At 41.2% G+C, this 13,906-nt stretch overlaps 1 protein-coding gene across 1 annotated transcript in view; it reads right to left on the bottom strand.

Moving 5' to 3' along the window:
* WDFY4 (WDFY family member 4) overlaps positions 1-10,663 on the bottom strand; it is a 114,964-nt gene extending 104,301 nt beyond the window's left edge. Inside the window, exons 1-5 of the mRNA XM_074544945.1 lie at positions 10,527-10,663; positions 8,702-8,866; positions 4,534-4,816; positions 852-966; positions 137-240 (exon numbers count right to left, since the gene is read on the bottom strand). Coding sequence (XP_074401046.1) covers positions 137-240; positions 852-966; positions 4,534-4,815 — 501 coding nt within the window. The 5' untranslated portion in view covers position 4,816; positions 8,702-8,866; positions 10,527-10,663. The remainder of the gene's footprint in view (positions 1-136; positions 241-851; positions 967-4,533; positions 4,817-8,701; positions 8,867-10,526) is intronic.
* Between the last annotated feature and the right edge of the window lie 3,243 nt (positions 10,664-13,906).

Genomic DNA, 13,906 nt, shown 5'->3' with positions numbered 1-13,906 from the left:
TTAACTGTATACCTTGGGCATGCTCAAACTCAAAATATTAGGGATAATGCAAATACTGAGACTTGGGTGTTCTACTGCACCTACAGAGCTTCTCTGAAATAAAATGGAAAACATGCTTTGTGGTATTTTCTCTTACCAAGTCAGTCTGTGAGAGCAGATACACTGATTTCAGGAGCAAATGGCCATCTCCTGCTTCCCCTTTCTGCTTCAGCAATTGCTCCAAAGCCAGACGAGCTTCTTCTGTTATCACAAAAAAATTAAACTTTAATTCCTTAGTGAAAGATGAAAATGCTGCATTTATGCTTTATCCATGCATTATGCATTTATCTATCACAGATCTGACAAATTTAACAAAATTACAGTAGCAGGAGTCCACTAAAGTAAACAGAAAAACTAAATTATTTTGATTCAGCATCAAGCTCAGTTCATGCAAACTACATATTTCCAACTGACAAATTTCACCAAGAATACCAGCTCAGTTCATGAAGCCTGGCAGCTGACAGCACAAAGAATGTACAAAAGACACCAAGAAAGCCATATGTGGCTAGCAATGTTTTTCTCATTTTTAAGAAAGCTCCTCAGAATAGTGTGTAACCTACTCTTTCACTCTTACCTGCATTATACATTACACACTTCCAGCTACAAGAGTTCCAAACTAAAGACCAGCACGTCATACAAGGCCAAATCCTCAGTGCAACCACCTCAAATCAGTGCTAGCTCACTCCTACTAAAATATCTGGCTTGCTACACAGCATTTTCCTGCTCCCCCTTTATTTCCAGCACAGAGTACAACTGAAAGACACACATTTCTAGAATAACTGGATCCAATGGAAGTTGTATGGGATCATTACCTGCAGGTTTTCCATTGAGGTTCCTCTTAATTTCTTTAGTCAGAAGCTTGGAAACCTCACTGGCTAACAGCTGAATGTTGGGGAATACAATTGCTCCAGCAGATTGTTCCCAGGCCTGAAATCCAAGTGCAACTGTTAAGTCTCTGACACATCATGTCTTTGGTAGGCTGACAAAAATGAATAAACATAAATAAAGGAGCACAAGGCTAACATTCCTCTATAAAATTCAGTAGTCAGTATAATCCATTAAGCAGTATTTCTCAGACAGGCAGGAATATGACACTTTGGATACAGAAGTCAAACTGGAGCTACCTTTTGAATCATGCAATGCAACTACTAGAGAACTTTTACAGTATTTTCTACACTGAATACCATCCAAACACAATGTAAATGTTGGTCATACCCTGTGTCACTAATTATTTGTATCAAAAATTATATGCTAGCCCCTTTCAAAATATGACAAACACCCTGAATAAGCACAAAATTATAGACAAGTTTATAAACAATTTTATAAATGGGTTTATAACTTCCTTGTTTAAGAATGGATAAGCAATTAAGTACAAAACCTACTAGATAAATAACAGGAAGATTTGTTGATTCCCTGAGTCTGACAAACCCTTTTTATGTTTCTTAGCCCTATCTTTGGGTGAAAAAAATCAACATCAATAAAGAAAATATTCCAGTAGAATAATACTACTGCACACAACCAGCCTCCAAGAACCAGGTGCCAATTCTTTTCTGTAAAACCTCTGATAATGCACACATTTATGTATTAGCAAAAGCTCAGCATTCAAAAGACCAGTCTGAGATATTTCTGTCCTCAGCAACCTTGAAAATTTTACTTTACAAAAGTCTCCTCCTTTCAGAAGCTCTGAAATATCACACTATAAGCCCCAATAATTAAAGGAAGAAAAATTACATATGTCTTCCTAAAAAAATTAGATCAGACATCCCATAGTACTTTCTGCCAAGAAGTCAGTGCAACTTTTTGTTAATGAAGGTTCTCCACAAATACTATTCCCTTCCCTACCATGACTTTCAATTTTTTCTTTCATCACAGATGGCAGCTTGTGGACAAAGTGTCAGTCACCTCTCAGTAATCAGGCAAGCATCTACTTTTTACTTCATTTTACTGCAGTCAATAAGTAAAATGCACCCAAATCATCTTTCTGTGCTGCAAGAGTGAAATTCAATTGCATAGTGTGCCTATTATTAATTTTCATAAATCGGTCAATAATATTAAAAGCAAATTATCTTTTTCAGATTTTGACCCTAAATTACTTTCAGAGACACTCAGTTGCAGAAGCAAAATCCACCAATTTGTCCACTTCTGATGCAGAAGGGAGGGAATATCTGTAAAGAGCAGAAGCAAGCTGTGCAAACAAAATGACAAGAAACCTACAGTAATTTAAAAATATACAATGTTTGTCATTAAGCTATGCCCTTTTTCAGAAGAAAGCAGTGCAAGAGTTCTGCCCCTCTTCTTCAAAGAGGAACATCCTCTTTACACTTCAGAAAGGCCTCACTATAATCACTCTTTTGCTAACAGAATGAGCAGGATAAGTTTTAGAAGCTTGGATCATACACAGCAGAGAGCAGTAACCAAAGTTCATAGCAATTGATGAATGGAACAGTCCGTCTCCCTACAAAACAGGCCACCAATGTTCTGATTTGATCGTGTCAGTGCTCTTCCTGAGGGCTAAAAACCAATCTTCAGAATACACTCTCCTTTGGGAATAGATTTCATTAATTTCATATTCATGTCTGAGCCTACAGAAGATCTATATCTGGGAGCATATCAACATGACTCCATTGTAGGACGTCTGCCTTTAGGTGAAACTCAAATAATATGGTATCAAAGTAATCTAATTTTCTTTCTTCCTCCTAAATCTGTTTCTACATATTTAAGATTCTGTTACAAGTTCCCTGTGTCTGCTGTTCCCATCTGCCCTTCCTATTCCATGGTTCACGGAGAGACGCTAGCTCGAAACCAGCCGTGTAATAGAACGTTCTGATACTCTCTGAGGCACCAAGAGGGAAGATACAGAAGGCACATTAAAATGACTCCCAGCCCAGGCCTGAATCATGAGCAGATGGCTGACATTTCCCTCCCACACCTTCTCCTTCTACGTCAAGGAGCAGCAGTGAGTAACAAGCCCCCGCACCCCAGGTGTCTCCTGCTTGGTGACCCCTCTCTTCACCCAGCTGAGCAAGAGCTAAAGCACTAAAACAAAAAGGCAGAGATGCATTGGCACCTGCATGATCAGAACAGGAAAGTAAAAGCAAGAGAAAAATCTTCCAGGGAGGGAGAGGGCTCACATAGAGCCCATTGTTAAACAGGGTAGTTTCTGTAAGAACTTCACAACGTGTACCACCCAAACTGAGATGCATTTCCCCAAGCCAGCAGAAGGCAGGCATATGAAGGGAGTAAAAGTCATGTGGGGAAGGACATGATGATTAAAAGCTAAAGGGCAAGATCCTCCAGAATGTACTCTTAAATGAATGATGCAAAGCCAAAAGGCTCTAGTCATACTTCTGGACCTAAATGCCTGCAAGGCAGTGCAAAGCTCCACTAGCATATCTAAGAAAAGTGGAGAGGAAGAATCTCACGCCTAGGGCATAAAATCAAGTGTTAAGCTAATGAAAAATTCACTTCTCCATTATGAATATATTCAGTAGCAAAGTTCCCTTTGAGAATTTAGAAGCCCCTTTTTTCAAGCATCACTGAAATTCAGTATCGGGATTTTACAATCCTAAGGCTTGTGTAGTTCAGCCCTACAAGAAGGAAACACCTCATGCATATGCATATGTTCAAAATTGCCAGTCCCTCAGCAATACTCATCTTGCCTCCCAGGAACAACTGTTCTTTGACCCTAAAGTACTAACATTTATTTGCTTACTTATCATCACATGTGAGAATTTTCTGCTATGTGGCCCAATTTTTAATTCCTAAGACTTCAAGATTTTATAACTTTTATCACCCTTGTTCTGCTTTCTCAGGTCTTTGAAAATTTCATTCCAAAAATTATCAGCACATTAAAGACATTCTTTCTATTCATACTTAGTTAAGAATCAGTAAATATAAAGAAGTTGTATATAATTTCATCTCACACAACTTGTTTCTTTCATGCTCACTACATGGTATTCAAAAACTAAAGCTCTAACAGAACTTAGAAACTTTGAGATCTAAGAATTTTAATTGTAATTGTAAATTTGAGGTTGGAAAACCTCAATGGAAGAATTTCATATAAAGCCTGCAATACATTTCCTATGAAGACAGAAGGAAGCAGTTGAGAGAGGTAATCTTCTATAGCAAGGCCTGTTCATTGGTCTGAATAATACCCTAGAAGCATTAAGGATGTGTTTTCCACAGAACTTGAAGAGGAAGTGTGCTGGTTTGGTCTGGGGTAGAGGCTGGTCTGGTTTCAATAGGGCTGTTTTGGATTTGTGCTGCACACAGGGCTAATAATAGAGATATTGCTGTCATTGCTGAGCAGGGCTCACACAGAGACAAGGCCTTTTTGTGCTGCCATGCTGGAGAGGAGGCTCCCAATGGAGTAAAAATTTATCACCTAAAGGGATCCTGCTTCAATTAACAATGGCTGTTTAGGTGACCACAGAATGGATAAAGCAAAAGAAACTCAAATTGTTATCTGCACCAAAGGCAATAAAGAGAACAAACCTTTAAGAAGAGAGGAAGAAATTCTCGCAGCCTTCTCTGTTGCTCCTCTGGGATGAGAAATGGAGCCACTTGTTCATATTCTACAAACTGCTTGCCCAGAGTGTCCCACAGGAGGGTATGGCTCTGGGGTGGCTCATCCTTGCTGTGTGGTTGCTCATCCTTGCTGTATGCAGGCTGCTCCATCCCTTCTGCTGTGTCTCCATCATCAGGGCTCTGCTCCTGCTGTCCTGCATTGTCAGGTGACTCCTCCAGCTGCCACATGAGTTCAGCTGCTTTGTCCATGCTGAGATGAGACCAGATAAATATACTGTGTTATTTACACCTCTTACCAGTCAACTCCCAAGAAATTAGACACTGACAGTTTTAACTGTTGGAGGTAGAGTTTAGAAATATGCAAACATTCTAAGTCACTGACTCTTTTCCAATTTAATGGCAAATCAACCTGCTCCTGGACAAGAACATTACTGCCCTGCAGCTGCATGAACAAGCTCTCTTCCATGAGATGTATGCATGTGCTGCACAACTCATCTGGGCTTTGACAGAACAAACCAGTAAACCACACAACAAATCTGGATTCCAGCCCCAGCTTTGCACTGAGGCAGGTCCTCTCCCTTATTACCTCAGCCATCCCAGCTGTAAAAGTTATAACTATTACTATCAGCAGATCTGCAATAGAAGAACACTAAGAGCCCAGTTACAAATTTCATTGAGTGTGGATGCTAACCCTAGCTGCACATTACTGATATATTCCCCACCTAGAGTGGGGCTGAAGCCCATCTAGAATAGTAGCTGTGTGGAAAAGCCAAAGATTGCTCACAGAGCTGTTCTGGCCCCAAGAGGAAGCAACATTCAGCTCTTTGTGGCAGATGTAGAGCTCTGTACAATAGGTATTTTCACAACAACACTGCTTGTTTTGCTAATCCTGTAAACTGAAGCAGATATGCCACAATAAAGGAGCATGGTGCTCCTGGCACTCTCATTTCCATCAAAATTAAAATGGGATTTTAATTTCATCTTACACTACACATCGAGGAATCCTTCTGGTACCCTTATCTCAATCCCAAGTCCTCTTATCTACTTTACAGCCATTTTTTCATCCATAGTGCTCTGGGGGCTCACTCAGCCCCACTTTGCCACAGGCTCTGTGAGCTCACCCTGAGCCTACATAATGACAACAACGGAGATCAGGCTTCTCCAGTTTGCATCAGTGTCATCCATCTGCTTGCTGGAGTCTAGGTCATTGTCTGGCTGCTCCTGAGACTACAACAGACCAATTATGACAGTGTGGGTGGGCAGATAGGAGTGGTCACCAAGATGAATGTAGCTCACTTTGCTAACCATATATATCATTTTTTAGGAGCTCAAAAGAATTTCACAAATCATTACCTCTCAAAGAAAAACACTAATCTACCTTCATTTCTGGGAAATAGTTTCTTTCTCTACAGTATCTCTTTGATTGCCATTCCACCATTTAAATAAAAATGCCAAAAAAAGCAAATTTCACTAAAATTCTGAGTCAGATCTGCATTACCAACTCATACAGACATGAAAATAAGTTTTAAAAGACAGTATTATGAGCTTGGCTTAGAATTATGAGCCTACACTGAAACACCGTTTGGGATTCTCTTGCTTCTTCATCCATCAGTTACACAGCTAGCTCACTGCTTGCATTGTGTCCACTCCGTGCCAGATGAACCAGTCTCACTTCCACACTCTTGCAGTGATGAAGGGCAGGGCATGCATCTTGTCACTGTGCACCACACCACCTGCAAATGATGGTCCTAGCAGACATCTGTGCCTAGATGCAAATGCTGGTCCTTCACACTGCACCCAGGCTAGCTTATTTTACCACAGCCCCATACTCTGTCCTTGGCTAGCAGATGGAGGCCTATATAATTTTGATCGGTCCCCAGGGAACTGTCAGTCTGGAACTTCCTATCTCCACAACATTTTCTGTTTTGCTGCTGTTGTTTTCCTTAATTATCTGTATTAAGACAACAAGCCCTATGAAAAGAAAAAGTGTGGTAAGGTCACAGAGTAAACAGGAAGACTCTGTTCCTCATGACTGTGTGGGAGTTACATTTGTCATATGTTATACTTAACTCTGGTGCGGGATTTTGACCCACTTGAGTCATCCTGAAGCTGTGAGTGTGTTGGTTGAGAAAGCCTGGGTGCTGTTCCAGCAGTGAGTATAGTTCAGTTATGTTTTCAGTGAGGCTCAACTTGCATCCCAAATAGGAAAACCATTCTCTTCCTCAAGGAGATCCCTCACCCAGGAAGCTACTCTGCTAAGCCTAAATCAGTGTTTACAAGTAACTCACTCCAGTGCCTACACTCACCGTGGTCTTCTGCACAGAGAACCCCAAAGTGCTTTGCAGAGGGATTCTATAAATGGTGAAATTAGTCATGGAGAGGTGAAATGAAGGGCTTCCACTGGCCTCAAATGAAGGTCGGTGACTGATGAGTCAGCTCCCTGAGCTGCACTGCATGGCCCTGGAAATGTGGTTACCAATTTTCTCTTTCTATTTATACTTGACTGAGAAGGCCTTTCCTGTTGGTGGCACAGTTAAAGCAAGCAGGGATAGCCTCTCAAAGTGTTCACTCTGTGAAACCCTGTAATGAAAGAGTTCATCCCAGCTCCACAGAAACTCTTACAACCAGTTACTCACAAACATCTTCCTTAGTGAAGATCAACTTGTAACAGGCTATGTAAGACATTTAAAGCGCATGTGAAACACTTTAATCTCCAAAAGTACATGAAAGCAAAAGGAAGATTATGATATTCCTTGGTATTTTCTCCAACTATCTAGACTACAAAAGCCATATCAGACTAAATATCAGCACTCCAGTATCAGTCTGTTGACTCTACTTGCATGATATATTTTATATTTTATTTCCACTAGAAGCCTTTTCTTGTATCTACAATTTGATTAGGACTTTTAAATCCTTTTAATTTTCTAATCATCTGGCAGGATAATTACTCTCTTAGACCTACCACAAAATCACATAGTTCATTATTCAAATATCTTTGGTATTAAGGATAAATTTGATATATTGAAAAAGTCTTATATGTTGTGTCTTGTACACTCCACCACTTGTTCTTATCCTCAGTGTAAGTTAATAGCTTATTTGAGTTTTGGTAAATTTTTTGATTCTTAAGTTTGAGAAGATACTTTTTGATAAGTATCACAATGATACAAAAAGTAAAATCTAAGTAATAAATATTTTAAAATATATAAAAGTGAAGACTAACCAAATAAATCTGATAGTATCATTCAGAATGCAGTATCAGGTTACAGAGAGAAAATGGAACTTAATCATGTATTTTCCCTTTTTTTCTAAATAAAGCTTGTGTGAAGTCAAACAGCAATGTGGTTACATCTTTACAGACTGAAAAGACAGAAGGGAGGAAAGGCCTGACCAAAACTGGCAGAAGGACCAGCAGAATACTGTTACCAACAGCTTACTAGTTGAACAAACATTATTTTTTAATAACATTTTAATTGTATTTATCTGTGATTACCCCCTTCAGCAGTTCATACAAGCATCCCATTCAAGAAAAAAATCCCAGTTTGAACCAAGACCAAAATAGAATCAAGTCTCATACCAAAATTGGTCACCTTTTTACAGTAAGTGTCTTTAAAAAATGTTAGTTCAGTGTACATGGCAATCTTTAATCTCCAAAAGTACATGAACAAAAAATAAAGACTGTAATTGGCCTCCTTATTTACTTCAATTGTTCAGATAACAAGAGATATACTAGAAAAAATATCAGACCCCTAGTTCTAGAACTACCAGCTTTAAAAATTCTTTCTCTAATATACTTTTCTTGACTATTAATTTCCAGGATAGTGTGGACTATCAGAAACACACAGCTCAGATAGTCCCAAAAATCCAGTGTGATATTTTTTTACATTTTTTTATACTCCCTTCCTTTCATTGCCAGCCAGGATGACTCTTGAATGAACACAGTTATGACAGCTAACAATTGTAAATGCTAAAACCAGGAATTCCACTACTTCCTAAAGAAAACTGTCTTTGCACTGCAGTTTAGAGTGAACTTCAACTGAATCTTTTACTAATTGAAAGTAATCCTATCAAAATATACCAGTGGCAGCCAATATTGCACTGTGTTCTGTCTGCTTTCACAGACAATCTCTCGACATACCTGGGCTCCTAGATGTGGTAGCTCCTATTGCAGTCAATGCCCATATCCAGAGAAATGAGTGCTGCTGCCTCTGCCCTTCTAGGCATGCTGGTGCATGCAGTAGCTCCCACTCTGCTCTTTAAACTTTCCACTGTGAATCACTTGATTGGCTGCTGCACTTACTTCCTGAGGAAAGCAGAAGTGAAAAGCAAATGAGCCACGGCTCAGGAGCCATCAAGCTCCCAAAACAATTTAGAACAGCTCAGCTAACACACAAACCTGGGAGGCACAGCATTCTTCTCCATGCATCAAGAGTAACCAGGTATTTCCCCCTCTGTACCATATTCACAAGAGGGAAGGGGAGTTGGATTTGTTTCATTTTGGTTTTAAATTTAAGGATTACATAATTACTACTGGAATACAGCACCACAAAGCTCATGATCTCTGTGCAACAATCTATGGCCGAAGTCAGGCAACTATTGTAGTCCTTCCTCAAATGCTGCACCCTTAAAATAAATACATTTGAATGGCAAGGGGAACTCTGTGACCCTGACTTCTTTACTGAAATGGTCAAGGCAGCTACTCAAATCAAGAGGCAAACAAGAACTATAAGCTCACTGACAACATAAATGAACCCTGATTAGATAGGGGCTTGGGGGAAGATTACTTCTCAGTTGTCTAGCTGCTTTTTTGTTCTCACTATTAACACATTTGAAAGGCTTTATAATGTTGTGCCTTTTTTTTTTTTAAGGGGAGGTGGAGTTTAAAGATTTTTACACAGGACATTCAAGTGTTTCCAATTGCTTCTCCCCAGCAATTTTATGGTGACTTTGAGAACCAACAGAATCATGACCTTACAGTGACTGAAACCTGAGGGGACTCTACCCTAGGTGGTTAAAGCCACCTGTTTTCTGCTAACATTTGCTTCATTCAAATGCTTGGAAAAGCATTCAGAAGGAAAACTAACCAACTTTCTCTTCCAACCAAGCTGCAACTTCATTGCATAAAGTGCTGCTAATCCAGGCTGAAGACTCCTAGTAAGTCATAAGCCAGGATAATTGCCTGTACTCCACAGGGACCTCTCTTGATGCAGTGGTGTTCCTGTTCCTGGCACAGAGAAATCCCAGAGGACAGTTCTCATCCCTTTCAGGGAATGTATTGGAATACAGGCATCAGCAAAACCATGGGGGTTCATTTCATCACATTACACATTATACCAGGATTTAAGCACAGCTGTAGCTTTGCAGCAAACAGAAATATACTTTAGATCCCAAGGAAAAGACTCTGCACCAGTCTATACACACAGTAGCCTCTAAACTGACCATGCTTTGGAAAGCATTAGCTAAACTAAGTATAATTTAGAGAGTGTTTTCCAAGAAGATGCAAGGTCGCCCAGAGCTGTGCACATTTGGGGCAGCTCCAGTGAATGTTGCGTTTGGCCACTTCAGTGTTCCCCAGAGCCACTGACAGCCCCTGCTGCACTGCTGTGGCTGTGGGGCCTCTGGCAGTCTCAGCACAGGCTGAGCAAGCCCCTGCACCTTGTGAAGCTCTGTGCCAGCACATCTGCTGCTTCCCTGCTGTAGGCCATTCACACAGCAGCTGGTCCACTTTCAGCTGCAATCTAGACCAACCCACGCTGCTGAGATGAATGGCAGAAACACAGAGATCCAGAGAGAATATAATAACAATCCAGGGAGAACATCACTCTTAGACTTCCTAACTCAGAACCAAGCCTAAGTGTGCTCCATTTCCATCCTCTCACTACCACTTTAAAAGCACAGATGGTCATTTGCAGCAGCCCCACCATGTTGTTTGGTTAAAGAGATCTCCCCCAGTCCAGTGGTACCTCCTCACTAGATGATGTCAGGACTCCAGCAGACACACAATCGTTAGGAGAGTCACAGCAGAGGAAGTTCCATTTCTCTTTTTCATACTTCACTAACTGTTGATGGGCCCGAAAGTCCAGTTTCAACACGCCCACCCACTCAATTTCTGCTTCACTGGAGCAAAACAGATGTAACCAAATTATCTGTAGTAAAAATAACTCAAGGGGTAAAGACAAACATAGAGTTCACATAGTAAGAAACAGTGCTACAACACCCTTTGTCAGGGTGGGTTGTTTATACTAAAAACCCCTTTGCACAAAAATGGGAAGAAAAATCCTTCTTTGTCCTCTTCCCTACAGTCTGACAGAAACAACAACAACAACAAAAGACGTCTCCCACTTGCATCTATGTCAGGGCACCTAGTTCAAAAGAACCTGCACCTTGAGGGATCTAGAAAGGGCACAACATCTCCTGGTCCCGGAGCCAGCTGTACCAACACCACTGGAAACTGCCATCTGGCTGGGCAGCACTGTGGTGTGATCCATGGCCCAGTGGAGATGGTGTCCTGCCTGAGCCAGACCTACACCTGGCTTTCTGAGACAAGGAGCCAGAGATAACTGCAGCTACAAGGCCCACCTGTCTCACAGCATCCAATACTGTCCCTCACATTGCTTCTTGTCAAAATTCTCTCTTCTTTGCCACTCCAGTCTCCACACACAAGTGGAAAAAATCAGATTCATGCCTTTACATCTATGACACTAGACACACCAATTTATCTTAGTGGTTAAAAATGCCAAGAATCACAGCACTTCTTCAGCCTGAGTCTGGAGGTCAGCTAATGCAGATTTTCCCAAAAACACAGCTTGAACTATGCTTCAATTGTATCACATTCACCAAGTGGCTGACTGGCTACAGCAGGAGCAGACACATCCTCTGGCTACTGCTCTGCCCCTGCCTTTGCCTGAGGGCTCAGACTTCAGCCCAATTGCAAACCCAAATGGGATGAGGCTTTGGTGAAAAGCCTGTATTTCTCCCTTCAGCAGGTTTGTCTCCTTGTAGATATAAAAAATAAAATTCATCTGAATTTGCTGAGGCAATAAATTTTTGTGCTGCACATTTGTTACCTTCAATCTAGAGAAAAAAGCAAGTTAGACATGTGTTCCTTTCAACATTTCAGTGTCCAAAAGTTGAATTAACTGCAAGTTTTCCCCCACTCTTTGCCTTTCTTGCTAAAATCCATCATCTTTTCTAGATAAAAAGAAAGTTGATTAAAAATGTGCATAGAATGATTATTCATTTCTTTAGGGAAGCGGCTGTGTTTCATTTTCCTCCCCTCTTTTCAGTGGCAGAACGGAAGCTGACAGTGAAACCACAGAGAAAGGCAGCACAGAAATTTAAACCATCTGCTTAACCATCATTTTCACTCATCATTTTTCTCAGCAAACCTTCAAATATGCAATGAAGGAGGCATTCAGCTCCCTCAGCACATCCTCCCAAAGAGGCAGAAGCAGCAGGCACAAAGGAGCTGCAGACAGGGGCTCTGAGCAGCTCAGCTCCTCTCCTCGGGCACAGCACAGGGGAGGCCTGGGGCAGCACCTGTACCCACCCCACCTCGTGGGCTGGGTCTCCTCTGGAGGTCAGAGCCCTGGGGAGGTGGAAGGAGAAGACAGTTTCTGTTGGTGCTGGCAGGCAGCCGCAGCTGAGCCAGGGCCCTTCCTGCCCAGCCCGTGGCAGCACCACAGCTTGGAGGGGAAGGAGGCACCATGAGCCAAAGCACAGCCACAGCGGGCAGAGTGCCAGGTAACTCACCTGTCTGTGCACCTGCACAGAGACTAACTGCAGCTGTTAATGCAGCTCATGCTGAGGAAACCATGAGAGATGGCTGGTGAAGACATTCAGTTTATCCATAAGGAGAGTATTTCCTGCCTGCCAGCATCCCTTGCACCTGAGCACTCTCAGCCCATGCTGGGAGCCCCATACATCCCACACTACCCTGTGTCAGTGTTCACAGGGGTTCTTGGATGAGGGAAAAGTGAGAATGTTGACTCCATGTTTCAGAAGGCTTGATTTATTATTTTATTATCTATATTACATTAAAACTATACTAAAAGAAGAAAAGGTTTCATCAGAAGGCTAGCTAAGAATAGAAAGGAATCTGAAAGAATGATAACAAAGCCTCTGTCTCAGACAGAGAGTCCAAGCCAGCTGTCTGTGATTGGCCATTAATTGCAAACAAACCAACATGAGCCAATCACAGATGCACCTGTTGCATTCCACAGCAGCAGATAATCAATGTTTACATTTTGTTCCTGAGGCCTCTCAGCTTCTCAGGAGGAAAAATCCTAAGGAAAGGATTTTTCATGAAAAGATGTCTGTGACACTACCCCGGCACCATGGCTGTGGGCTTAGAAGAACATGGCAGTTTGCGCTGGTCCTGTGGTCAAGCTCCTAATTGTCTCAGGAAAGTGATCCATTTCCTTAGTGCACGTTTCCACCTGAGCAAGGTCAGGAGTTCTGCAGCTGCTCCTTTGTGCCCCTGGCACCCAGCTGGCACCTTCCATCAGCAGCAGCAATGTCACGTAGTAAGGATAATCTGTCACTTGAATTTTGCTATTTCAAAATGTTTCATTGGAAACAAATTCCCTCCCTCAACACAAATCTGTTAATCAAAATGATTTTTTTCCAATGTTTTTATTTAAACAGGAACCAACAGAAGTATATCCAATGGCCTGCATCTTACATGTTGGGCTGCAACAATGTTTTTCAGCCTTCCAAAATCTGTGCAATCCTGATGTAATTTCCTACAAACCATTTTGCCGCACATGTAAATCAGCTGCTTGATAGCTTCACCCTTTGGTCATTTTTTGCCTTTGTAAAAATTAGTCAGGGAGACTCACAGGATGATATAACTACAGGAGCGCACTGAATAATTTTAAGCTACACTTTTTAAAAATTCTGTGCCTAAATAAATCTCAAAATTATTCCAGAGTCAATAAAATAGCATCAACTTTCAAAAAGACAAGAAAAAAAGTGCCTCATTGTAAAATGGGTATGTAATAAAAGTGAAAACATTTTTATTTGGAATTGTCAGACTCAAAAAGAACTGTATAAATAGAATATTTTTTTCCCAGAAGGAAAAAGGTATCAGAAAGAAAGTTCCTCTGGGAAGCTGCTATTTTGATTAAATGTCACCTACTGACTAGAAAAGTGTTGTGCAGGAAAATTTTAAGGCAACTTGACTGAACACATGATCTCCACACAAGAACCCATGTGTCAGTCTAATGAGATGGAGGAAGTTGAAAGGCTGGTGCAAAAAATTTAATTGTCATACCAATGGTAGTACCCCTCCTGTACCTCAGATTAGTTCCCCACTACAGGACACACAGGAATTCATTGTTTT

Source organism: Zonotrichia albicollis, chromosome 7 (genome assembly GCF_047830755.1).
Source record: "Zonotrichia albicollis isolate bZonAlb1 chromosome 7, bZonAlb1.hap1, whole genome shotgun sequence".
In the NCBI taxonomy this organism is placed as follows: domain Eukaryota; kingdom Metazoa; phylum Chordata; class Aves; order Passeriformes; family Passerellidae; genus Zonotrichia; species Zonotrichia albicollis.
Note: the sequence above shows the minus strand (reverse complement) of the source record. Positions and strands in the feature narration are given on the sequence as shown.